This window comes from Petaurus breviceps, unplaced genomic scaffold (assembly GCF_028583685.1).
Source record: "Petaurus breviceps papuanus isolate PSGF00001 unplaced genomic scaffold, PetGlider_PUasm1.0 90601, whole genome shotgun sequence".
Classification (NCBI taxonomy): domain Eukaryota; kingdom Metazoa; phylum Chordata; class Mammalia; order Diprotodontia; family Petauridae; genus Petaurus; species Petaurus breviceps.
Genome location: NW_027187282.1, coordinates 3037204 through 3063553, shown reverse-complemented (window position 1 = coordinate 3063553; position 26350 = coordinate 3037204). Strand labels below are relative to the sequence as shown.

The 26350-nt window shown below is 43.7% G+C and overlaps 1 protein-coding gene and 3 non-coding genes across 4 annotated transcripts; all 4 read left to right on the top strand.

The window, feature by feature from the left end:
• Window positions 1–9460: 9460 nt before the first annotated feature.
• Window positions 9461–25516, top strand: DKC1 (dyskerin pseudouridine synthase 1). Its single transcript, XM_069063750.1, has 15 exons — window positions 9461–9617; window positions 10274–10341; window positions 10792–10878; window positions 11766–11857; window positions 13519–13703; window positions 13950–14014; window positions 15933–16059; window positions 16265–16395; window positions 16910–17053; window positions 19616–19736; window positions 20931–21049; window positions 22748–22851; window positions 23327–23393; window positions 23964–24317; window positions 24572–25516. The coding sequence occupies exons 1-15, from the start codon at window positions 9602–9604 to the stop codon at window positions 24638–24640; spliced, it is 1749 nt and encodes a 582-aa protein (XP_068919851.1). The 5' UTR covers window positions 9461–9601; the 3' UTR covers window positions 24641–25516.
• Window positions 16498–16627, top strand: LOC138142704 (small nucleolar RNA SNORA36 family). The gene has a single exon (XR_011163516.1). It is a non-coding gene; the product is annotated as a small nucleolar RNA SNORA36 family (small nucleolar RNA).
• LOC138142706 (small nucleolar RNA SNORD17) lies at window positions 20272–20515 on the top strand. The gene has a single exon (XR_011163518.1). It is a non-coding gene; the product is annotated as a small nucleolar RNA SNORD17 (small nucleolar RNA).
• LOC138142705 (small nucleolar RNA SNORA56) lies at window positions 23105–23234 on the top strand. Its single transcript, XR_011163517.1, has one exon. It is a non-coding gene; the product is annotated as a small nucleolar RNA SNORA56 (small nucleolar RNA).
• Window positions 25517–26350: the final 834 nt, after the last annotated feature.

The following is a 26350-nucleotide window of genomic DNA, read 5'->3' as shown; positions in this document are numbered from 1 at the left end:
TTTGTAAATGTTCATCCATTTCCCTAAGATTGTCAATTTTATGTGCATAGGATTGGACAAAATAATTCTTAATTATTGTTTTAATTTCCTCTTCATTGGAGGTAGATTCACCCTTTTCATTTTTGATACTCATAATTTGGTTTTCTTCTTTCCTTTTTTTTTTTATCATATTGATTAAGGGTCTATCAATTTTGTTGATTTTTTTCATAAAACCAGCTCTTAGTTTTATTTATTAATTCAATAGTTTTCTTAATTTCAATTTTATTAATCTCTCCTTTGGTTTTCAGTATTTCTAATTTAGTATTTAATTGGGGATTTTAAATTTGTTCTTTTTCTAGCTTTTTCAATTGCATGCCCAATTCATTGACCTCCCTTTTCTCTAGTTTATTCATGTATGCATTCAGGGACATAAAACTTCCCCTAAGAACTGCTTTTGCCATATCCGACAAGTTTTGGTATGTTGTCTCATTATTGTCATTCTCTTGAATGAAGTTACTGATTGTTTCTATGATTTTTTGTTTGACCCACTCATTCTTTAGGATTAAGTTATTTAGTTTCCAATTAGTTTTTAGCATTAGGAGAAAATGGTAAAGGCTTCCCAATAGAAGGTGCAATTTTAACTGAGACTTGAAGGAAGTCAGACTAGTAAGCCTAGGCTACTGATAGGATGGTGGTGTCATTGACAGTAATTAGGAAGTTTAGAAAGGGACAGGGTTAGGAGGAAAGAATGAGTTCCACTTTGGACAAGTTGAGTTTAAGATGCCTACTAGCCATCCAGTTTGAGATGTCTGAAATACAGTTGGGGATGTGAGATTGGTGGTCAGCTGAGAGGTTGGAGCAGGAAATGTAGATGGGAGAATCATCAACATAGAGATGGTAATTGAATCCATGAGAAATGATGAGATCACCAAGTGAAGTAATATAGAGGGAAAGAAAAAGAAGGTTGAGGACAGAGCCCTGGGGGCATCCTCAATTGGCAGGCACAATCTGGAGGAGGATTCAACAAAGGAGACAGAGGAATGGTCAGAGAGGTAGGAGAAGAGCCAAGAGAGAAGGTGGTATACCAAACACCAGGGAGAGAATACCTATGCATGTCTGTACATGTTCCATACCCCCTATGAGCCAATCCATCCCTGCTATATACATTGGGTACCTTCTTGTTTCCCTCTTTTGGGGAGATGCATAAGCCAAAATTAATCATCATTTGGGGGGGGGCGGTTAATGAGCAGAGAAGAGTGGAGGAAAAGGGATCCTAACTTCTTTCATTAGTGGTCAGGTTCCCCCAGAATTTAAGTCCTTGTAGATAGGATGCATGTGTGTTGATCCAGTTCACTGGGGTCACTTAGTGGAAAAGGGAGTTGGTACATTGGCTCAACCCCTCTGGCCAAGCGGTGCTTGCTAGATTTAGAACACTGACCCATAGCAAAGTACTTAGAACCACACTGAGGCCTACTAGCTAAAGGAGTTGCCCCAACCTAAGAAATAAGTATAGTAAGTTTGCACTTTGCTAGAGACACTTGGGGGAGACACGTATTTACTAAGTGATAGGAAAAGATATTACTCTGTGATCCAGTGCTCCTGGCTTCCTTGCTGCCCCAGGAACAAGGCACTGTCTCCTAACTCCAGGCATTTTCACTGGCTGTAACTCTCTGTCCTCATCTCTGTCTCTTGGCTTCTCTGGCTTCCTTCGGGTCTCAGCTAAAATTTCACCTTCTGCTGGAAGCCTTTTCTGACATGCCCTCCCCTTTAACTCAAGTGCTTTTCCCCCTCTGATGATTTCCAATTTCCCCTGTATAGGCCTTGTTTGGACACAGTTGCTTGTTGCCTTTCTTTGTATCCTGTTAGCTTTAATAAATGGTAACTGACTAACTTGTGAGAAATCAACACACTCAGTTAAGGAAGGAGCTTCACAGTCAAGTATCAATGACCTGCTAAGTAGAAACCATTTGGGTTGTAGAAAGGACACATTATGCAGAAAGGTTACATTATTACACATAATGTAACCAAGTGGAGTATAGAATAGAAGCAAAGATATAGAAGATATTTTGTTGTTGGAGGCAGCTCCTGATAAGGAACTCTCTGACCCCACACAGATTGACACCTGCCTTATAGTGCTGAACTGTCTGAAACAGGAGGTAAGTGACTTGCCCACAGTCACAGAACCAGTAAGTACCAAGCCTTGAATTCAGATCTTATTCCCTCAGAGGCCAGCTCTCTATAGAAAATCTCCTCTGCTTTAGCCAATAAGGTTAGTTTTTGATAAACACATTATACAACACTGGGGCAAAGAATCATTATTCAATAAAAATATTGGGGAAACCTGTATTGTAGCATGATTAAAAAAGGGGGGGAGGGCTTAGGGATTAGATTCCCTCCCCTGCTTCGGTCTTCTGCTCTGTGATCCAATTGTCCCTAGGCCTAGATTCACCCTGGCAACAGAGAGATGAGTCAAATTCTTTGTAGAACAAACGGAAGCAATGCCTGGGACCAAATGGTTGGTCTGGATTGCCGCCGCCGCGCGCCACCTCCCCCACCCGCCCCTTGAAAAAGTGTCTTGCCAAAGTGGTGAAATGGTCAAGCCCTTCCGGAAGGAGAAAGCACACATTGTCCAAGAGATCCCGCTTCAGAGAAGTGCCACAGAAAAGCCAGGCCCACACACTGGCGCGCGGGAGGCGGAGGCTGGGAGGCGGCTGCAACTGGTAGGCGGCAGCTGGGAGGCGGCGATTGGGAGGCGGCGACTGGGGGGGCCACTGAGGCGACCAGCGCTCTGTTTGGAGATCCTGCATCACGCAAAAGCAGCCGAGAGCCGGGCTGGGGCAGCAGCAGGCCTACGCCAAAGGGGCCTTGCTCCTGGCCTCCCGCCTGTGTGCGTCTGGGGCAGTATGAGTGAAAAGCCCAGCGGGCCAGGACCAGGACCAGGGCCAGGACCAGGGCCAGGGCCAGGGCCAGGACCAGGGCCAGGGCCAGGGCCAGGGCCAGGGCCAGGGCCAGGACCAGGGCCAGGGCTCGGCCTAAGGCCCAGTCGTCACTACCGGCTGCACCAGGCCGGCAGGCTACAAAGGTACTCGGCCCGGAGTGACCGCCAGGCTGAGCACGAGCAATCTCCATCTCCCAGGCGCTCCAGGCCAGGAAGAGGCTACAGCGTCACCATATGAACCCATCGGAAGTCTCAGGCCCCGTCCTAGGCTTGACATCGGACCGACCAGCTTTGAAAGAAACTGACTCTTCACCGACATCCTACAACAGGGAATGGAAGCCCCGCAGACTGGCCCTTCCTCCAACCTCTGGCTGGTAAAGGACATCCTCCCCACCCCCTATGTGAGAATTTTGTCCTGAGGGGTACAAGTTCTCTTTCTCCTCCCTCCCCACTCCTCCCACCCCTTTCCTCCTATCCTCGACTTTTCTTTATCCAGCTCAGCCTTACTCCTTTTCTCTATAAGCCTTCTCTGCCCTCCCCTTCCACTAGGCCCTCCGGAACTCCACTCTAGCCCTAAATTCTAGAACATCTCTCTTATTTATTTCCTCCTCTCTGCTCACACAGCCATCACTCTAATTCAGGGCCTCATTATCTCTCACCTGGACTATATAGCAAGAACCTCCTAATTGGTCTGTATGCCCTCCCCCTTCCCCTTCTCTCCAATCCATCTTCCTACTAAATTAATGTTCCTAAAGCACAGATTTGATCAGGTCACTCCCTTGAGCAAACAAACAACCTTTACTGGCTCTCTACTGTTCTTGGAATCTTTCTAAGCTTTAGTCACAGTAGTATTCCCCATTGTACATGCCAGACAGATTAGACTGTTTTCTGAACTCAGCATTCCATCTCTGTCATTCCTGCTTGGAATATATTCCTTCCTTATCCTCACCTCCCAGAATCCTTAATTTCCTTTAAAGCTCAGCTCAGGGTTCTTCTCTTCCATGAAGGCTTCTCAATCCCCAGGTTTTCACATTTTTTCCTTCTTCAAATGCCCAACAACTGGACACACTGTACTCTTCAAGGATAATACAATTTTGAGAGCAAGAACTATTTGGGTTTTTATTTTTGTAGCCTCAGTGTGCCTGACACAGGGCCTGGATTGTTGTAGGCTCTTGAGAGATGTTAGTTGGAATGAAAGGTGGGCAGCAGTGGGCAAAATGAAGTGAGCCATGCAGTTCACATGGAGTTCAGAGTGTGTGAGGAATCATGAAATACAGTGGCAGACATGTGGGGTGGGACTTTATTTCTGTAGAGACTGGAAAAGAACACTAGCTCCTATTTATTCAGAACTTTTCTTAGAATAACCTGAAAGTGGGTGAGATATCTCCATATTTTGAATGGTAAAATAGAAAAGCACAGCAATTCAGTGATGTAAGTGTATTTCAGCAAATTCCATGTTGTTATTAAGTACTTGGAGGAAGACATTGATGGCTCACTCTCAAAAATCGTACATTAAATTAAAATTCAGTTTGATTTGTTAAGTTTTTTGTGGTGGGAAAAATTGATTCTATTTTGATACATTTTGGTTGCAGATGTGGGATCAATTTCCAAGTTGTTTGTGTGCAATTAGACTATTGCATCTGGAGTGGTGTGCAGAGAGGAGTAAAGGAAGAGTTTGGCGGTAATGGGCTTTAAATGCTAAATGGTGAATTTTGTATTTGTTCCTATAGGTAATAGGGAGTCACTGAAGTTTAGAGGGGTGACATGGTCAGCTTTAGGAAAATCTATTTGGCAGCTGAACAGATGGGAATGGGGAGAGATTTGGGGGAGGGAGACCCATTAGAAGCATACTGCAATAGTCTAGGGAAGAGGTGATGAGGGCTTTTACTAGTTTGAGTGGAGGATATTTGAGAGAGAGAGAGAGAGAGAGAGAGAACAATGTTATGAAACAAGATTTGCCAATATATTGGATATGTGGGGTGAGTTTGAGTGAGGTATTAAGGATGACAGTGGGATCGTGAGCCTGGATTGTGATAGGAGGATGGTGGATCCCTTAACAGTAACAGGAAGTTGGGAAGAGGGGAGAGTTTGTTGGGACGAAAAATGAATTGTTTTGGACATGGTGAGTTTGGGATGTCTATGGAACATCCAGTTAAGAGATATCCATGAAGTTCAAAAGAGAAATTAGAGATTACTCTATGGATTTGGGAATTATTGGCATAGAGATGATCATTGAATACATGAAAGTTTATGAGATCATCAAGCAAAACAGTATAGAAAAAGAAGAGAAAAGCACTCAGGACAGAGCCCTGGAGGATACCTACATTAATAGGGGTGATTTGGATGGAGATCCAGACTGAGGAGTGGTTAGGCAGGGAAAGAGGAGAACTAGTAGAAAACATGGAAACCTAGAGGTAAAAGTTTGTTCCAAAGAGAAAGATATGACCATAGCTAGCATTTATATAGCACCTACTATGTGCTGATCTTCCCAACAACCTTTCAAGGTAGGTGATATTTTTATCTTCATTTTACAATTGAGGAACCTTGAGACAAAATTGAGATGAAGTGACTTGCATATAGTCATACAGCTAGTAAGTGACTAAGGCCAGATTTGAACCCAGATCTTCCTGACTCTAGGTCTAGCATACTCCAGGTCTAGCACTATGCCTACTGTGCCACCAGCTGCCTCTATGATGGTAAATAATAACATTGACTTAGAACATAATTTATTTGTAAAAAAAAAATTTAGACTGGGTGTACCAATCTCACCCAGACCAGAAGTACAATTCACTTACAGGACCGATCTCAGTCCAGATTGGCCCAGACATTTTAAGCTACTCCATTTTTCTGATCTAAATTACTTCAGTACTCCAAATCCAGTGGTTCCCCAAATTTTTGCCAGATTTAATGTGACCCTCTGATCTGCTTTAGTGTTATAGCATGGCTACCATAACAATCCATTGAAATGCAGTGCCCCCACCAGTCTTAGCCCTGCCCCAGTATTAAGCATTACAAGGACTGACACCACAATGCCTGGATTGCTTGTCAGACCTTACGGAGGAAGATCATGAAAGATTATGAACAATGTTGTGTCATAAAACTTTTAAATGTAACAGAGAGAAAAACAAACATATGGGAAGTTTGGGAAGAGACCCAACTAAACTAGATCATCCTGAGGTCATTTAAGGGTGAGGACAGCAAGCAGACAATGCATAGAAAGATCTGTAAGGATTTCTATTATTTTTTTTCCATGAATTCCAATGGAGCTATCGTATTTATATTCTGACATCATAATCCTCAATGAGGAAATAGAAATGTCACTAAAGAAAACCAAACTGGGAAGAACAATTGGACTAGAGTATACATAAGGCCAACATACCATGTTCCTCATTCTAGGAAACAACAGTTTTGAGGGTGTTGAAGGATCTACAGGGTGTCCCTAATATCTGGACACATAGGAAATCTCATTATGCATAGTTTTAAGAAATGAATGAAATTTTCAACAACATTTTATTTAATGAGCATAAATGAGATTTCAGGGGCAGCTAGGTGGTACAGTGAATAGAGCACCAGCCCTAGAGTCAGGAGGACCTGAGTTCAAATCCAACCTCAGACACTTAACACTTACTAGCTGTGTGACCTCGGTCAAGTCACTTAACTCCAATTGCCCTGCCTTCCCCCCTCAAAAAAAAAAGACAAAAATAAATAAACTAATGAGATTTCATAGGAAGATATAGGAGACACATAGGAAATCTCATTAATTAATTTAACTAAATTAAATTAAATTAATCTCTAGGGGTCTGTCCATCCAGTTGCACAATGGATGTCTAGACAATGGACATTCTTGATCTACTAGGTTTTCCTTCTATAGATGGTAAAACCCTTGAGGGATTAAAATCTCTTGGTGGAGGCCCAGGAGTATTCCAGGCTTTGATGTAATTGGCCCAATGTCATCCATAAACAGAAACATCTGGAAGACCTCACTATCTACAGAGATTCCCTTCTTTATCTGGATGTTCCACACCAGACAGCCTCTATGAAAGGGGCAAACTCCTTTGAATGAAATGGTGAACATATATTGTTTTCCTAGTTTATGGCTTGCTTGATAATAATCAGGAGGTTATCAAAGTTACTTCTTTTGTTGAATGTGTCAAAGAATCTTATATGATTGTTATATATTTATGGTAGATAACATTTTGGAGGAAAGACTTCAAGGAAACACTTTGTTCTATCAAGTCAAATTCCAAATTTATACTAAGTACTGATTTATAAGGGCAGGTAAGACAATGTAACTGGTACCTTGAGGAAGATACAGAAGGTAACATGTGCCAAGCAAGTCAAATCACTCTCACCACTATTACATCCCCTTACACCCTAATAAAGGCAGACCAGGAACCTTGAGTATACCAATGCCCTCCAGACCACTGGCCCTACTTCCAGGTTGGGCCTAGAGACATTACTGAAGGGAGCAACCGCTGTGGAGAAGAGGCCCACCTTCCTTGCCTCCTACAAGTGAGGCAGGCTATGTGGTATGGTGGAAAGCCCAAAAGGCTTGGAATCAGGAAACCTGATGCTCACTGACACTTGAACAGTCACCTTAAGCTTTTTGAATTATGATGTTTCCCTATGAAATGGAGGTACATAGTATTTTGTACCAATTGCCTCACTGTGTTTGTTGGAGTGATAAAGACGTGTGAGTTCTCATTTAACAGAAACAAGGCTGGGCTTTGAACAGTTAAGTCTAGAATACAGAGGTTTTGAGATAGGAGGTATTTTTGCTTCCTTATGTGATATGTCAGTTATAAGTCAAAAAATTCCCTGTGCTTCTGAAAAGGAATGCCATGTAAGTACCACGTAACCTGGAACAGTCTCAGAAGTTACTGCTTTTCCTGGAGGATTTATGGGGTTGACACTAGGGAGAAATTAAGTAGATTGGTGTTCACCAAGTTTCTCTTTTACCCTCAAAAGCAGTTCCCCTTTCCCCAAGACCTCAGTTATCTTTGTCTCTTCTCTCCTGCACCTTTGCCCTCCTTGCCAGTTAATACCCCCATCAACCTTTTCTTTACAATGTGTCTTCTTCCTGTCCCTTTCATTTAATTCCTAGCTCTAGATGTCATTAATTCCCCAGCCTCCCCACCAGGCTCTGTCCTGGGCCTGCTTCTCTTTTCTCTCTCTACTGTCTCTTGAAGGCTATCATTTCTACATGGGTGCCTCCCAAATCTGTATATCTAGGTCTAATCTCTCCCCTGAATCTCCAGCTCCCTAACAGATGTCTCCATCTACTTCCCTGATTTCTGTTCGTCTTCCCATTTAACTAGTTTCCAAATTCTGTAGTTATCTTCAATTCTTCCTGATCTCTCATACCCCCTCCCTTCAATTTCTAAACTGTGATCAACTCCTGTCAATTCTAGCTTCCCATCATCTCTTGCATTTGTCCCCTTCACTCACATGCCCCAAACCCTAGTCCAGGCCCTCACCTCTTCCTTGAACTACATACTGCATCAGTCTTTCAGCTGTTCCCTTCATATGCCAAATTCATACAACTCCATAAATAATCTTCATCACTCATCTGTTCAAAATCCTTCAATGCCTTGGTGTTGTCTCTAGGACAAAATTCTTTGGTCTGGCTTTTAATAATCTGGCTCCAAGCTATCTTTTTAGTAGGTTCACATTATTCCCATTGTAGCCCAACTGCACTCTTGGTTGTTTCCTATAAATGATGAAATGATGTTGCCCTCCTTTCATTGTTAACCCCCTCCCTCACTCCGAACTGTGATGGCTTCATCTCTGGGACATCAAAGCACAGTTAAGATGCTACCTCTTCTGTGAAGCTTGCTTTCCTCGATTTTCCCTCACCCCTCAACTGAAAGTGCTCTCACCCCCTCCAATTATTTTGTATTTCATCTTTTATGTCCTTTTGGAATTTGGGAGAATCTAAGGTCTTGAGGATAAGAACGATTTCGGTTTTTGCCTGTATATTCTCAGCATAAGCATACAGCAAGAGCCTAAAAAAGGCTAATGGCAACTAATTTGGGGTGAGGAGTGGTTTGGAGACCTGGAGGAAATATCGTCTCCCAATGCAGATCGGCAGCATCTGTCGGCCCCGTGGGGTCCTAAAGAGTGGCCAGGAAGGAGAGGGGAGGGGGAAGGCTGTCACACAGGGCTGCCTGCCCAGTCTGGAAGCCTGGAACCAGAGGCTGGCAGGGGACAGGGCCGGACGCCAGGTCTTCCGGACCTGGGACCAGCTTACTAGAGAGCTCATAAGAATGAGGGCCAAGCGGTGAGGCCCGTCATTTTATAGCCGAGGAAACTAAGGCTCACCGTGACTAGGCCAGGGTCATACCGATAGACCCGGCCGGGCCCCGGAAGCGCGGCAGCCCAGGCAGCAGAGCCGGAGCGAGCGAGGCGCGCCCCAGACCGCCCATCCGCTCTCCCTGCCGCGCGCCTCGCGGGCCCGCCTCCTCTCTGGCAGCCAATCAGACACGCAAGTGCTGCACCGGGACCCCGCCTTCAGCCTCTGGCCTGCCGGCACGCCCCTGAAACGTCACGCGTCAGCCTGACGCTAAAGGGGGCCGGCTTTTGGCCCGTGCTGCCTCACGGGACGGAGGCGGTCTGCCTTCAGTCGTTCTCTTCAGCGCCAGGCTAGAGCACGCGGGCTGGAGGCCCGTAGTAGTGGCCACCAACATGGCGGACGGGGACGGTAAGAAAGGACCCCTGTCCTTTTTCGGGGCGGGAGGGGCTGCTGAGGCCTCCTGGACCTGGACGTCGTTGGCGTCCGTACGGTAGCGGGTCACGTAGGGCCCAGCGCGGGGGGAGAGCTCGGGTGGAATGCCGTCGGCCGGGGCAGGGCCTGAGCTTGGCGCGCGGCCGAGGCAGGCCGCGCCGCGTGAGGAGGGCCCGGGGCCGCCGCCTCCGCCGCTCGGGCACCAGTAGCTCCGGTGTGGCTGGGCCCGGCTTGATTGTCTGTGGCCTCACGGGCCCGGGGCGCTGGCGGACTCTTAGCAGCCCAGGCCGGCTGGAGCTACCTGGAGGCGGCAGCCCGGGATACAGCTCGTTACCTTAACTGTTAGTGGAGAGGCGGCGGCGGCTGGCGCGTGCGGGCCCGGGCTCCGGAGGGGCCCGCGGACCTGACTATCGGGGCGGGCAGGAAGCTGGGCTTCAGCATCGAGGCGCGCGGTGTGCCCCAGCAGGGACGAGTGGTGGTGCTTCTACTTGGGGCAGCCACGTGGTGGCCCCCAGGGGAAGGGACCACGTGCAGGCGCGTATTTTACCGGGCGCCCGTGGGAGCAAGCCTGATTTATGGGCCTGTGCATGCTCCAAACCTCCAAGTTCACTCTTTTTTTTTTCTTTTTAAAGTTGTCCTTGTGTCAAAGAAGCACAAGAAAAAAAAGGAACGCAAAATACTAGGAGAAGATGATGTAGCTGTGAGTAGAAGATGCCTTTTCCTTGCCAATATTTGGAATTTGCCATTTCTGGTTAACTTTAGAATGAATTTTGCCATGTTTAGAAAATAAATAACTGAATGGTGCACTCCATGTGTATTCTAGTAGTCACTCCTCTGGCCCACTCTCAGGATCCCAAGACAGCATTCACATAGTACTGTTTGTAAGCCAAATGGCCCCCCACAGTCACTCTGCAAGCCTTGCTCCCTTTGCTCTGAAGTATTGGAACACACCTGGACATTTCTTATATTTTTTTTTCTTTTTGTTCCTGCTTGGTTCCATGTACCATTTCTTGGGAGCCATAGCCATCAAAAGAGGTTTAGAACCACTTATTAGGCTTTACATTTTCTGTCCTACCTGCATGTAGGGAAATATCTGTGATCGTGAAGATAAAATAGAGGTAATTATTGGACTTTTTTATCCTGCTTTAAGGATCTACAACACGAAGGGGAATTCTTCATCAAACCTGAATCCAAAGTAATTCAGTTGGACACATCTCAGTGGCCCTTACTGCTAAAGGTAAGTAATATAAATGTTATGCATCAAATAATTGCCTTGTGATTTTATTGGTTGTGTTTTAATTTATTAAATCAGTTTTGTGCACAATCTAAACTTCAGTTAATTTTGTAAACCAGGTGCCTTTTCTGTGTACCTGTAAATTCCAGTGCAAGGCAAATGTGGTTTGTGCATTTTATGAAAACAGTTCTATTTATATCTGTTGCTGGTTTTTCATATCTTCTATAAAACTACCGGACAGCCTTTTTTTTTTTTTTTTTTTTTAAAAAAAAACTCGGGGAAGGCACTGTGTATTGTCTAATTTAAAAGTTAGGGGGTTGAATTTTTCTATGTACTATGACTTATGATCTATTAGCGAAAAAGATTTTGTTCCTTGTGCTGATTTGTTCATAAAGCATGCCCAGAGAGGCTTATACCTATGTCTGCATTCTCATTGGAGAGCAGCATAAATTTGACACTGTACAATCACCCTTTCCCCTCCCCTCACCAGAATCAAATAGCACAAGTTGTATCAGTTATTTAAAGCATTTAATTTAAATTCTCTCCTTCATTATTTTTAATTTTAAAGTAGTGCCAACTAAGCTTGGAAATCAGTACGGTAGGTAAGAATGTTAGAATTTTGAAAACTAAGTATCTGGTAGATACTATAGTGTACAAGCAGAAATAGAAATTTCTCAAACCAACAGAAATCCATTCAAGAGGTCCACACCATCTGATATCTGCCATGTGATGGCTCGGAAAAATGGTTTAGACTCTGGTGGTTTTGTTTATTCATTGGATTTTCATGTTATGGGACCAGCTGGTCTTACTGGTCTAGAAAAGGGTCAGTCAAAAAATTGAGAATTTACTTGTTAATTGACTTTGATTTGTGTCCTGTCATCACTTTTTAGAACTTTGATAAACTAAATGTAAGGACAACCCACTATACTCCCCTCCCTTCTGGATCTAACCCTCTCAAGAGAGAAATTACAGACTATATCAGGTAAGCCATTTTGCCAGTAATGACTTTTCATCACCCTTCATTTTAAACCTTCTGCACACTTCTACTAAAACCATTAAAATGAGTAACATTTGAAGCAGTATCATGATGTTTGGGGGAGGGGAGGTGCTTTGACCCCAAGCGGATGGCCATGGGGCAATTTGCAGATAAAATCCTGTTATAGCAAAGGACACCACAAAGTTCTGTATAACAGAAGTATGTCCATGCAGACTGCCTGTGGCATGACACCTGAATTAATATGGTGGCAAGGAATTCTGCTTAACCAGCAGGTACAACATTGTTTCTCCAGTCCCTGATTGGGGATCAGTTGTTCAGTAAATGTACCTGTTTACATGCTGTTATTACTTCAGGAAGAGAGGGAGAGAGGGGAGCTGTGTGCAGTGAGAGCTTCACAACTCTTGTGCTTTCCACTGAGCAGCAATTACCCCATGATGATTCTCATCTCTGTGTACCTGAAACATTGCCAAACATACCTGCTCACCCGTACACAACACCCTAATACTGCAAGGCCTGGGGGGGGGCGGGTTGGGAGGGGAGAGAGACATGGTTAAACACTTCCTCTGACTTCAGGTTCATAGGCCTTGGGCTCCTGGTAGGAGTCAGCCATATACAGCACCTGGGAAAGTGCTCTCCAAATGACAAAACCAGTCTCCTTATAAGTAACTTGGTCAAGTGGAGTTTGTTATACTGAGATTTTCCTTGTATCGCCAAAGCAATGGCAGACAAGCACCCACAGCAAGCCAATCGACAATGCGTGCCTTCTGCACTGGTTGTGCACAATGTGTGCATTCTACCAATGCAGAGATTGGTCAGAAATTGATCGGGTGACCGAAAACGTAGCTTTTGTTGCTTGGTCTAGAATCGATCTTTGAATGCATCCCCCTGATTGTCGTCTGTTCTTGGCACTGTGTGTAAAATAATCTGTCCATCTCTATTCTTTTTTTTTTTTTATAATAAATACATTTTTTGGTACCAACGCCCATTAAGGATAATTGGGTAAAATCGGGAAGTTTGAAGAGACAAGAAAGCAAAAAGTGTTAATAACCGACTGACGATGAAACAAACCTCCATGAACCTAGTCCAAGTACCAAAACAGAAGAAACGAAAATAAGACGATAGCTAGTCAACCTGGTGTGCTGTTATGGTACCAAAATTTTTTTTAATAGTTCCATGATTTTTTGGCAAATTACAAAGGCATTTTCAAACAATTCAGCGAATTTAGAAACAAAACTTGAATTTTTTAAAGCGAAAATGCGATGAACTGAAACAGTCCCCCAAATACTGGCTTATGTAAGTAAAGGTGAATTATGAGAATTGGTGTGAATCAGCCTACAAGGTGAGCTATCCCATCCATTGTTCCCAGTTATCAAAGAATTATTGATAGCAATTCACTTCCTTGCTAAGTTTTTATTACATTTTAGACCAGTTTTATTCTTTGTATTTATTTTAAAATCAACATTCTCTTTGGTGCCATTTAATCATAGGCATTTAAAGACATTTTGTTTGTGAACTACTGGGGTAGGTAGAATTAAATTTGGTAAGATGACCTTTTGGGGGTAATCTTGGGGGCTTTGTGCCATACTAGGAAAAGGGGAAAGAAATGGTATACTAATATCTTAATTATAAAAAAATTTTCATTCTAGGACAGGTTTCATTAACCTTGACAAACCCTCCAATCCCTCTTCCCATGAGGTAGTTGCGTGGATCAGGCGAATACTCCGGGTTGAGAAGACTGGCCACAGTGGTACTTTGGATCCGAAGGTGACTGGCTGTTTAATTGTGTGCATAGAACGAGCTACCCGATTGGTCAAATCTCAGCAGAGTGCAGGTATGGCAGTTTGTTTTGAGGCTTTCTAGTCAATGAAATAAGGTGGGAGTTGCTTTAACCTTCTCGGCTTGGTGAGAGCTCACAGAACTACCACTTGAGTTGTGTTTTCTTTAACACCTTTCTCTTCTCCTAGGTCCCTTGCAAAACTGGGAGAGGAGGTGTTCGGGTATTTGGCCACCCAAAATTTGGCCCAGCCCAAAGGAGTTATCTACACCACACCTCACCTCATTGTCCTTCTCTTTTCAGGCAAAGAGTATGTGGGAGTTATCCGACTGCACAATGCTATTGAAAGCGAGGTTCAGCTTTCCAGGGTAAGGCTCCCTGGGTATTAACTGCTGTCACTGGAAAATATTGGGAACAGGTCCCTTTTTCTGATTTAAGAATTGGACTGCCTGCAGCTCTCCCAAGGTTGTTGGCAGCTCTCCTGAGCTTCATTACTTTGCATTCTGTTTTTCCTTCAGTGAAATGAGTTTCCTCAAAGGCAAGTGTCCATTCATTTGGCCTAAAGCCAGATTTTGTTTCATTTCTCTAGCCATTGCTGTTACTTGGGAATAGTTTGTATATGTTCCAGCTGTGTCTCTTAACTTTCGCCAGACAGGGCTCATGGCTACATTGTCTCTCTTGGTGCACAGCTTTTCTGATTCTCTCCTAAGGGTTCCTGGGGATTGCTTTAAACTGTCTTAGATATGGTATGGGACATTGGATGCATTGTAGCAGCAAAGATTGTTTGGGCATTTGATTGCTATTGTAAAGCTGCCAGTTTTTTACTTTGTTTTTCTTTTTTTTCTTTTTAAGCAATCAGGGTTAAGTAACTTGCTCAAGGTTACACGGCCAGTTATTTCTGGGTGTGGTGCTGAGTATCTGAGCCCAGATTTGATCCAGGTCATCCCGACACTGGAGCTGGTGCTCTTACTCGCTGAGCCACCTGGCCGCCCCAAAGCAATTGGGGTTAATTAACTTGCTCAAGGTTACATGGCCAGGTGTTTCTGGGTGGGTGCTAAGTGTCTGAGCCCGGGATTCGATCTCCAGGTCTTCTCAACACTGGAGCCGGTGCTCTTACTTGCTGTGCTTACCTGGCCGCCCTACTTTGTTTTTCTTAATGACATACAGGTTAACATTGTTTAAAAAAATATGTGTATGAATACACATTTGAACTCACAACCTTGAATTGTGTAGTGTAGATGAGGTAAAACTCTTTCAAGGAGAGTATGGTGCTTTTAACTTGCTCTGCAAGTGACTTGGTATTTCTTTGTCCCCATGATATGTCATGTTTCTTTCCCCCCCCCTGTAGCAGCAAGCACCCCAAGCGCGTCCTCAGGGTTTGCAGCTACCACAGGTTCTTGGATCTGCTTTGTTAAAGGAAAGCAACTCAAAATGGGTTAACAAGCTTACGTTAATCAGTCAGACATATATCGTTTACCTTGTTCAGGAGAAAAGGTCAGCACCCTGAACCTCAAAGTATACAGGCATAATTATCAAGACAGAAACATCAAGTAGACAGATTTCCAAACTGTCCAACCATTACATCCATACCCAGCCAACATCTGGGTTTCCATATTCTGGGTTTTTCAAAGCCGGGGGACTCTCAACAACGGCTTCCCAGAATTCAGATCAAATCACAGAACACCTCTCAAAGTGAGTCCCAAAACAAAGCTACACATCAGTGCTTATATAGCCTTCTCCTGGCTCAGAGAATGTAACAACCTTTTTGACCCACTGGCCAATCAAAAAGTATCTACTGAAAAACAAGCCTCCCTCCCCAGGCTTCTGGTGCACTTTAGCCTAGGGGCAGGGAAGATCTTTAAATCTGCATTTCCATTACACCCCCACATCCTAATAAATGGACATTTTTCCTCCCCTCCCTCCCAATATAATAAATTTAGCAACTTGTCATTAAACTCCTAGTCTAAAATTGAGTCTTTCATATGTACTTAAGAGAACATCTTGACTTGAGGAGGGTTGGGGAAGAGTACTCCAAATGGGTGCTTGTTAATAAGTCTGTGTGAGAGCATAGATCCCTATTTGAAGTTTGGTTCTTAATGGAATTGTCTCAAGATGTCTCAAAGTTTAGAAAGGAGCTTGACCTTTTTTCAAGAATGCTGCAAATTATAATCAACCTTTTAGATGTAGGGATTTAAAACTTTTGGGCCTTGTCCCTTAAATTTAAAGGAATTTTCTATATTGTTTTAGGTGGTGTGTATTATGCTTAAAAATGTGTTTTCTTTTAAGGCATTGGAAACTTTGACAGGCGCTCTATTCCAGCGACCACCTCTCATTGCTGCTGTCAAGCGACAACTCCGAGTCAGAACTATCTATGAGAGCAAGATGTTAGAATATGACCCTGAAAAAAGATTAGGTAAATCAGATATAACTGGTTTGAAAAAAAAATTATTAGAATACCAGAGGGGCCATATCATTCCTTCCAATCTGTTATCTTGAAATTCTCGTTTGATCATTTGCAGTTAGAAATAGTGGGGAAGCACAAGTGTGAGCATACAGAGATGACCAAGCACATTGGATTATGGACTTTTAAAAATCTGTTTTCTTCATCTGTGTATTAGGTATCTTCTGGGTGAGTTGTGAGGCTGGAACGTACATTCGAACATTATGTGTCCATGTTGGTTTGTTACTTGGAGTTGGTGGTCAGATGCAAGAACTTCGCCGGATCCGCTCCGGAGTCATGGGGGAGAAGGTATGGTTAAGATGTTAGAGAACTCTTAGTTCTCCCAGATTTTAGATGGGACTGTTCAATCCACACTCATCTCCCAAGATAAAACACTCAGAGGTTGTAAATATCCAAAGTGTTGAGTTCAGGACAGGGAAGCTCCCCTGTTCTGTTAATTAACTTTGGAACATTAAGGTCCGGCAGGGAGAAATGAGGATGGAAAAGAACTTCTGTCCTTTTTGTCACCCAGCCTACAATCTCTTCCTGTGTGTCCTGGCATTTTCCATAGTGTCAGGATGATGCCTTCTAGTAAGTTCTCAAGAGGAAGAATGTCTTTGAGATAGATATTGCTTAAAGAATTTAGTGGGTGTGTGAGATGACTGCAAAGTTGTAAATCATGAAGGGGTTTTGGTGTGGTTTTTTTTTTTTTACATTTGCTGAATGAAATGCTTTTGGTACAAGTGGGTAAGCTAGAATTTCTGGGTTCAGTTCAGAAGCAGGGGGTGGGGCATAATATTTATCATCACCTTATTTCTTGCAGGACCACATGGTGACCATGCATGATGTGTTAGATGCTCAGTGGCAATATGACAATTACAAAGATGAGGGTTACCTTCGTCGTGTTATTTATCCTCTGGAGAAGCTGTTGATATCCCACAAACGGCTGGTCATGAAGGACAGTGCGGTATGTTCTGCTCCTTCCCAGGAAAAAAGTATGACTTGTCTATGATTAGGGTTGCTGGGAACTGGTGGGCCAGACAAGAGGTGCCACACAAACCACCCACAGTGGAGCGGGGGAGGGGGAAACAAAACAACAACTGGGTAAAGAGAAAGGCATGAAATCTAATTTAACAAGAAAAAGGCAGAAAGTTGTTACCCTCATTGAACCTCTCCAGCTCTCTAACTTTCAATAGGGGCTGATTAAGCTTCTTTGCTTGTCAGATCTTTAGGAATATTCCGTATCAGAGGTTGTATCTGACAAGTGGTAGATCTTATGGTAGCTGAATCTGACCTTTGAACTGTTGTGGTTCCCCACCCCTAGGCAGAATCTGCTTTAGTTCATATCATAATTGAAGCAATAGGACCTGGACCTGTGATTTTTTTTCCTGGGTGATAAAACTCTTTACCATTCAGCAGCATGCCCCTTCTCTGCAACTTTGGTCTGAGAAAGTTGCCTGGAACATTGAACTTATAAATAACTTAGTGAGGATCACCTAGCTGTGGTGGGCCTTAAACTCAGGTCTTCTAGAGTCTGAGGTCAGCTTCTTTATCCACTGTACTACCCTAACTCTAGTGGAAAAACCATGTTGATAGCAAAGAGAATTAAGAAATGAAGCCTGGGACCACTTTTTTAAGAGGGAGGGGTAGTGTGTGTTGGATTCCTTGATCCCCTACCATGTTGGATGGCATGATTACCGGCCTCCTTCAGGCACTGGTTGTGTACTAGACAAAGCACTTCACCTCTTATCCTTATTTCCCTCATCTGTAAAATAGAAATAATAACATCTGCTTCACAAGGTTGTGAGCTCAAATTGAGATGTGTATGCAAAGTGCCTTGTAAACATAAAAGAGTTACATATAAATGCTCCCTATGATTAATTATTCTCTGGTGTGGCCTTGTTCTGTTGGAGCTCAGTGACCAGAGAAGCAGGGCCTGGAGTAGTTTCATATACAGTGCCTGCAGGATGAGTAGAGAGAGGAGAAGGCACAGTGACCTCTCTGGGACAGTAAAAGAAGATTGGGAGTGGGGCAGAATGAGTGCTTTGGATGGAGCCTGATGAGTCACGTGCCAAGTTGAGAAAGCCTCTACTAACATACCTTCCACAATATCACTCAGTCTCTATTTGGAACCTTCTGGTGTTGGAGGAGGGAAAAGTGTTGCTGTGCACTTTGATGGGTTTCTGATTGTTCATTTATCCTAATATGGAGCCACACTTGGCTGCTTTACCTACCCTGGTCACAGCCTCCCAATTAGAAGGCCCTGGAAGCAGAAATGCTTAAAAACTTAGAATCATCAACATATTTTAGTGTTGGAAGATAGCTTGGAGGACAGGTACAAACTGGAGATTTCATAGTCTTAAGGTCACCTGGCTGCTTTTGAAGCAAGTCTAAGAGACCAGTGAGAAAGTTGCTCTACAAAAGCAGTGGAGCCACAAGGTAGAGTGGGGAGAGGGCTAGATTTGGAGTCTGAAGTTGTTACCTGTCACTTAGGACCTTGGGACCACCTATCCCATGGCCTCAATTTTTTCATCTGCCCAAAGGGATTGGGTTTGGGGGTCTAAAGTTCTTCAGAGCTCTAAATCTGATCACTAAGGTCATAGGAAACAAGTAGATCTTAAAGGTTTCAATTGTTGACTGGCTCCAGAGCTAACTAGGACCAAAGTAAAATTGATCAGAACATTGTGGTTGAGGGGATGCTAGGTGTTCTGTGTTTGGGGGGAATGAAATGCCTAAGTGGAGAGAGGATTCTGGACCTAGTCAGAAGGCCTGACTCTGTCACTTGATAGTTCTATGGGTGTGCAGCCTTGGGTTTCAGGCTCTGAGCGTCATTCTCTTCACCTGTAAAATGCAACTAATTTCTACATGTGGGCCATTATGACATTGAACTAAAGCCCAAATGAAGAGCTTAAGAGTTGGAGAGAGAAATTGTATGTGTATTTGAGGTGGGGGGTGATGAGGGTAAAAAAGCAAAGCACCTTCAGACTTTGGAGGAAAGCAGTGTGGGAGGGGTTGGGAATTGGGGTTAGGAAGAAAACCAGGAAAAATCCAGGTCTAGAGGTAAAAAAGAAACCTAGGGGCTAGGTAGGCTAGGCATCCTCAGGCCATAGACCCTGGGTGTTAGAGGCATCTGGTCTAACTTGATCTCTGAGGAAGGTAAGAGCTACCCTCCAACTCCAGCCCTACTTCTAACTCTAGAAGGAGGCCACAGTGTGGCATAGTTGAGGGTTGGGTCTTCAGATGGATAGTTCCCCAGGTCCAACAAGGAGGGAGATGTTTGCTGTACATTCAGGAGCTGGCCTTGGAACCAGGAAAGCCTGAATTTGAGTAATTTTTTTTTTGACACATACTGACCATCCCTTGGGAAACTTGTAAGGCTAGAAGTTGCAGAACATTTGTTGATAATGTGTTGGTGTGGAGAGTTGCCTCAAAAGAAGTCTGATCCAGAGGGGAAAAAAACAAAACATTTTATTCTTTAGTTTGGGGAGGAACCTGGGGTTCTTTTTCATCTCTCAATTCCTTTCTACAGGTTAATGCCATCTGTTATGGAGCAAAGATCATGCTTCCTGGGGTTCTACGCTATGAGGATGGCATTGAAGTCAATCAGGAGGTTGTAGTCATCACTACCAAAGGGGAAGCCATTTGTGTGGGTAAGAGATGAAAGAACTTTGGCACTAAGTTAAGCAGTCCCAAGGGAACTGGGAAAAAGCTAGCTAAAGGCCATTTCCAACTCTTCAACTCCACCAGGTTTGAATTACATTGAACATTGCCTTTATGCTGGTGGAGTCTAGTAGAGGCAAGGAAAGGATTGGGAGCTTGTAGCACTTTCACTGAGCTGTTTTTCCCTCCCTACTTGTTCTTCTGCTAAGGCCCCCTTTACCCACTGAAGAGCAGAGCACCTGGCATCTTCCTCTCTCCAGCTCTTAGCACTGTTTCCAGTGGTGGTGATTTGGGGAGAGCTGAAGTGTAAGAAATGATTCTTGGTCAAAACAGTAGGCCTGTGAAGTCTGCAGTCCAATTCTTTTGCTAAGACTAGTGCCAGAAAAAGTATCTGGTTAATGAGTGGTTTTTGTCGAGATTTCTTTGTGGCCAGAAATATAATTATACAGAACTCTTCAGTGGGTATCGCATCCTTGATGTTCTACTCTCATACGGCTCTTGGGGTAAAATGGGTTTTCCCCGTATGTGAAATGATTACATTTCCCCATTCTCCGAGTGCTGCACTGGCTTTCCTATATAGCACATGATTCTGTTGTGATTTCTCTTTGCCATCTAGCCTCCATTCTCTTCATCTTACTGTGCTCTTCTGTGGGCTGTGTGTATGGGGGGGGGGGGGCTCCTGCTTGTAGGCAGAGGATGATGTCAGTAGGTGTGGACCCCACTATCCATTGAGGTTTCAAGTACAGATGAAAGATGGAAATCTGATCACAGTAAACATCAAATGTAATGATGGGCTTTGGCAGAGCTTCAGGAAATGTTTCCGTCAGAGTATCAGTGACCTTGGGCTTACTTGACAAATGATTTGTGATCATTTGAATAGAAATAATATCAGAAGCCAAGGGTTTGCCTCTGAGTGTTCTCTGTGTGACTGTATTGTGTGATGAACACAGGCAAACTGCACATATGGGCTTGATTTACCATTTGGATTGTCCAGTCCTAAGAAAGTGATGGGGAAAAGATAAAAAACTGGTTGTTAAGACATTTACCAGGACAGCCCTGATCCTCTGCATGTTTTCATAAGTTTTTTTTTCTGCATTGAACTATTGAGTAAGTAGATCTGGTGGGTGTTCCTCTCCCTCCTCCCCCCCCCCCCCCATTCTCTTATTTATTTCTACCTTGTGCAGCTATTGCCTTGATGACTACAGCAGTCATTTCTACCTGTGACCATGGTATAGTGGCCAAGATTAAGAGAGTGATCATGGAGAGAGACACTTATCCTCGGAAATGGGGTCTGGGCCCAAAGGTGAGTTGAATCTGACAGTGACTTAAGTGTCATTCTTTTCTGTCTGTCATTATTATGGGAGACTGACAGCTATATTACTCCTTTGATGGCAAGGTTTGAAAAAAATAGTGATTTCTTTGGGAAGGTGTTGCAGGAATAGGTTCTGACCATTATAATGAACAGGGGTACAGACTTCCTGAAAGCTCAGCTTAATGACCAAGACTTTGGTAAAAGAAAGGTTGTTCTGTATTTATCTGGGGCTTCTCTTGGCTCCCTGGTTTGTTTGTTTGTTTTTAATGGGATTTGTTGCTTTGGTGGGGGGCTTTGGAGTAGGACTGGGTGAAAGAGGGCCAGTGTTTGATACCTGCTGAGCAGAACTTGGCCCTGTCCATAACTATTCCTTCCTTGAAGAGAAAGTAACTGTACCTGGTGTTAGCTACATTGGTCAGGTTGTTACTGTGTAGCCAGAATCTGATAGCACACAGGCAAGAATCCTTTGTTAGATCAGCTTTATATATACAAATGCAACACCATGCCAATTTACTCTGGCAGCTTGTGGTTTTTGTGTATTTGCTTTGAAGTACCTCATTTTCTTGGCAGTGACTCAGAATAGGATCTGGTTGTGTTTAGCCAAATCTGCTGGAAGTTATCTAGATAGGTAAAGTTACTGCTGCCATTCAGAATCACATCTTCAATCTCTTCATCTAGTTCTGTGCTGCCTAAAAACAGGCTCACATCTTTCCTCATCTTCCAGAGTCTCCTTTTCCATTATTGGCCTTTGTCTCTTCTGTAGGTAAACTCCTTGAAAAAGGTGGTCCACAACAGGTGCCTCCACTTCCTCTCATCTCTTGTCTTAACCCCTTACTCTCCAGCTTCCAGCCAAGTTACCAATGGTCTCATAATTGCCAAATCCAAATGTCTTTTCTCTGCCCTCATTCTTCCTGACCTGATGCAGGCCTCATTCCCTCATGCCTAGACTACTGAAATAACTGCCTTAAGTCTCTCCACACTCCAATCTACCCTCCATTCAGTTACTTAAATGATTTTCCTAAGGTGCAAGTCTGGTTTTGTTACTTCCTTTTTTTTACCCTTAGCTTCCTTTCTTGCCTCTAGGATCAGAAACAAAACTCTGCTTGCCATTCAGAGCCCCTTCCTTACCTGTCCAGTCTTCTTACACCTTTCTCCCTGCCGTATACTCTTTGATCCAGTGACCACTGACCTCCTAAACAAGACCTACCATCTCTTGGCTCTGGGCATTCTCTCTGTCTCTCCCACTTTTTTTTTTTTTTTTTTTTTGCTTTTTGGAGGGCAATTTGGGGTTAAGTGACTTGCCCAAGGTCACACAGCTAGTTTTTGTGTTAAGTGTCTGAAGCTGGACTTGAACTCAGGTCCTCCTGACCCTAGGGCCAGTGCTTTATTCACTGTGCCACCTAGCCACTCCCCATTTTTCTTTCAAGAGACTGCAGGCTATAGTAGAAAGTGCCTCCTACCAGGTCTGTCCTTACCTTTGTAGTTTTGGCCAGGTTACAACCTCTCAGCTTGTTTGCACCTGCCCTGCCTGCTGTTGCTCTGAGACTCAGAGATAAATCTGTTAAATGCTAACAAAGTTCAGATTTTTTAAATTCACATAATAGTGCCTTCATTTAAGCAGTCCAGAATTGCTTGTGTTAGGTTTGTTTTCTCATAATTGTGAAAATTGACTTTTTGATTCTTCATGAGGCAAGTCAAAAGAAGATGATGATCAAGCAAGGACTTCTGGATAAGCATGGAAAGCCCAATGACAGCACACCCACAGCTTGGAAGGATGACTATGTGGACTATAGGTGATTGGCAGCCTTTGGCCTCTGGGGATGGCACTAGCTACCAGCTTAGTCTTAGAGGGGTTATCGAAACTTTGGTGACTTGTATGCTCAATTGTAAAGTAGGGCTTGCAAATAGAAATGGGTCAGTGATACTGCTTAACCAGATAAAATAGTCTCAGTTTAGGGAGACTGCTGGGTACTGTGGGTTCTCTTAGCATGCTGATAGAAGGTGGTATGGGGAAATGGCTATTTAGTATTTGTTGAGTTACCCATAAAGCAGACAGTTATCCCTTTTTAGTCTCTTTCTTGTGACTTTAGGGGGAGTCAGTCTGCAAAATTAAATGGTGAGCTGTTTCTGTCCAGCATCAGTGTGTGGATGGTGGCTTCAGCCTTACCAAACATCACCATGTACTCCAGGACTTGGAGGTATCACTGAAGGGGGTAAAGGACAGTGGCAGGGAATTGGGTTTCAAAGACACTGCTTCCTCTCTTTCAGTGTAACTGTCAAGAAAGAACCAGTTGCAGTCCTGGTGGAACCCATGAAGACAGTAAAGACAAGGAAGGTGACTAATATGTTCTTGGCTGTTCATTTAAACCCCCTATGGGCACACTTGGGAAGCATCAGGCTGTAAGCTCTAGCTGTGGGTGGGGGTTTTCAAGTTAGCAATGAATCAACTCAAAATACAAAATGGTCGGATCAGCTGATGGTGTTAATATTAGGAAGGAGTCATTCACAGAGCAAAAGTCCAGTATTAAAGGAGCCTAAACCGGAGAGCAGCCAACCTAAGGAAGGCTTTGTATGTCTGACATGTTCAGGAATCTGGTCACACAGAAAATGTCAGTAAGATAGGAATTGCTATAGGATCTGGTAATGGGGGGGATGAATTCCAGGGGTTAGTGATGGGTAGTCAGCACATTGGGCTGATCACCTGGACTAGTGGTTGATTCTGGCCATTTAATCACTTCCCTCATAGAAAATGCTGTAGGTATAAAGGACTATACAGGTGTTTGCTAACTCTCTTTGTAACACCATGTTTTTGTTGAGTAGGAGGGTTCCTTTTGGTTCATTCTCCAGCTTAAGTGTTCTTCCTGGCAACTTTAAATGTAAGTTTTAACTTTTGTTTTTTAAATAGCGGAAACGAGAAGGGGAGAGTGAAGAGGAAGAGGAGGCTGAGTATAGTGGTTATAGTGATTATGGAGATTATGGTGAGAATGGTGAAGAGGATGAAGAAAGCAACGAGGAGGAAGAAGGCAGTGAAGATGAAGAGGCCAGTGAGGAGGGTGCAGCTGGTGAAGTGGAGGAAGAAGAGGAGGAGGCAGTGGTGGTGGGAGAAGATAGTGATGAAGATGATGGTGATGATGAAGATGAAGGAGGCGAAGCCTTTGTTCCTCAACAGGAAGTCAGCAAAAAAGGGAAGAAAAAGAAAAGCAAAAAAGAGAAGAAGGCTAAAATTGTGGTAGAGAGAACAAGCAAATCAAAGGATTCGGTATGTATTCCAGATACGTGAAAGGAAGCGACGTTGCATTGGTTTGTGCCCTGGCATGAGTCTAACCTCAGAGCTGTTTTAACCAAGTTACACCATTATAACTAGAATATTCAAACTATTGCTAATCGAATCATGCTGAAACACACAAATACTTGTTCCATTGGGTGGGTTCCTTATTTGAGACAGGCAGAGTGCTCACTGTGTCATTGCCCCGCCATTGTGTAACCAACTAAATTTCCTTGACTTCCCTTTAGGGCACAGAGAGCACCAAGAAGAAGAAGAAAAAGAAGAAAGCCAGACTAATGGCTGAGGATTCTGAGTAGTGAGTGTCCTGCTTGGGAGAGATGGTGGAAGCCTTAACCAAGAATAAAACTGACTCTCCACAGCAGTATGGAAATGACAATGCAGCTGAAGGAGTGGTAGCCAGTGGCATGCCATTGACCCTGCTAATATACTGTGGGCTTCTGTGGTGTGGGGATAGGGTAATCCCATCTTGTCCTGTTTTAAGGATATTTGCAAGGGCATGGGTGAGAAATATATGCACAACTGCCTGTCAGCAGATTCTGTACTATAGCTTCCATTTAGAGCAGCAGGTGGCCATGCTACCCACATATACCACCTAGTAGCTGTCTGCAGCTGTTCTTTCTAATTTGCTGGTGTTTTAACTGTTTTACATCATGAAATGAACGTGTTGAGAAATGGTCTTTTTTCCTTTGTTGAAAAGTCATTGTTGCACAGGACAGAAGCCTCCATTGCTAGTGGGGGTTAGCTGTATAGTGCAGGTTGTGGTCGTGCAAAAAATGTAATGTCTAAAGAGGCTGAGCTAAGTCACTTTCACTTCTCTTCAAACCCACCTCCTGATCTGGAATGCGCTTTTTCCCTCAATACAGTATGCTGTAAATTGTTGAGCCTTTGGGGAAAAGGGCTCTTGGAAAAGTTTACTCCTCCTGTTCCAAATCTTCGGAGCCACCTTTGATCCCAGATACTGGAGACAGGTGTTTGCAATGGAGTTGGAACTGTCCTGACCCTGTATGTACCGTGTGTGGCTGGCAGACACACACGTCCATCTGCACCCATTCTCCCCTCCCTCCAACTAGTTCAGGGGAGTGTGGGGGTGGCTGTCTTATGTAGGGGAGGAGGAAAGTTGTAATTTTTATTTACTTTTTATTAAAAATAATAAAACAATTAGTTTTTAAGGATTCTTGCTTTTTTTTTTTTTAAGGATTACTACAGGCCAAGCATTAGGGAGGATGAGTTCTGGCTTGGCTTCTGACTTTGGAGGAACCAGCTTCCTCAGCCAATGTTGGGGTCCTCTATCCCTTAGGAACAAAGCATAGTTCTTGCAAAAGTAACAGAAAGGGCAACATAAAGAAATGTGGCTTTCAGGCTCATGGCTTCCTGCTCACCTCCCTTACAAAAGGGGGTTACATTAGATCCCTTCTAACTGGAATTCCATGAATGGAATAGTAGGGATCAGTGGTAGGACAGCACGGGTAGCTGAAGAGAAGCTCAAGCTGCTGTTTTGGCATCCAGAGGTAGGGGTGTGAATGAAGTTTCCTCAACTGAAATTTTATGGCGTGAAATGGGCAAGAATTATCCTGATTGGAAATCTCTGTTTGAATCCCAGTTCAATCTGACTTCAAACAAGTCAACTTCTGGGTTTTGGTTTCTTCAAATGTAAAATGGTAATAAAACTTGTTAGATCAGATGAAAAAAGTTGATGTGTTGGCATTTAGGATTATCTGAGCAGTATCAATGTGCACCTGGATATGTGAGGGTCCAGAAAAAATGGCAGCAGATGAAAAGTTTTCAGTTTAGGGGTGTTTACCAGATCAAGGGCAGAGGGGAAAATAGGTGAAAACTTTCTGACCCAAATAGTGAAAAGCTCTCAGATGACCCAGAACTGGGATAAACTTAAGACCAACTTCTGGTCTGTAAAACTAACTTGTAAGTCTTGCTGCAACCAAAGACTTTTTTGGAGGGGGGAAGGCAAGGCAATTGGGGTTAACTGTCAAGTGGCCTGAGGCTGGATT

Excerpts from the sequence above, each read along its gene's own strand:
- DKC1 (XM_069063750.1), top strand. Across the intron at positions 11,858-13,518 it reads GAAATTACAGACTATATCAG|GACAGGTTTCATTAACCTTG; the intron begins GTAAGCCATTTT and ends TTTTCATTCTAG. Across the intron at positions 22,852-23,326 it reads GATGACTATGTGGACTATAG|TGTAACTGTCAAGAAAGAAC; the intron begins GTGATTGGCAGC and ends CCTCTCTTTCAG.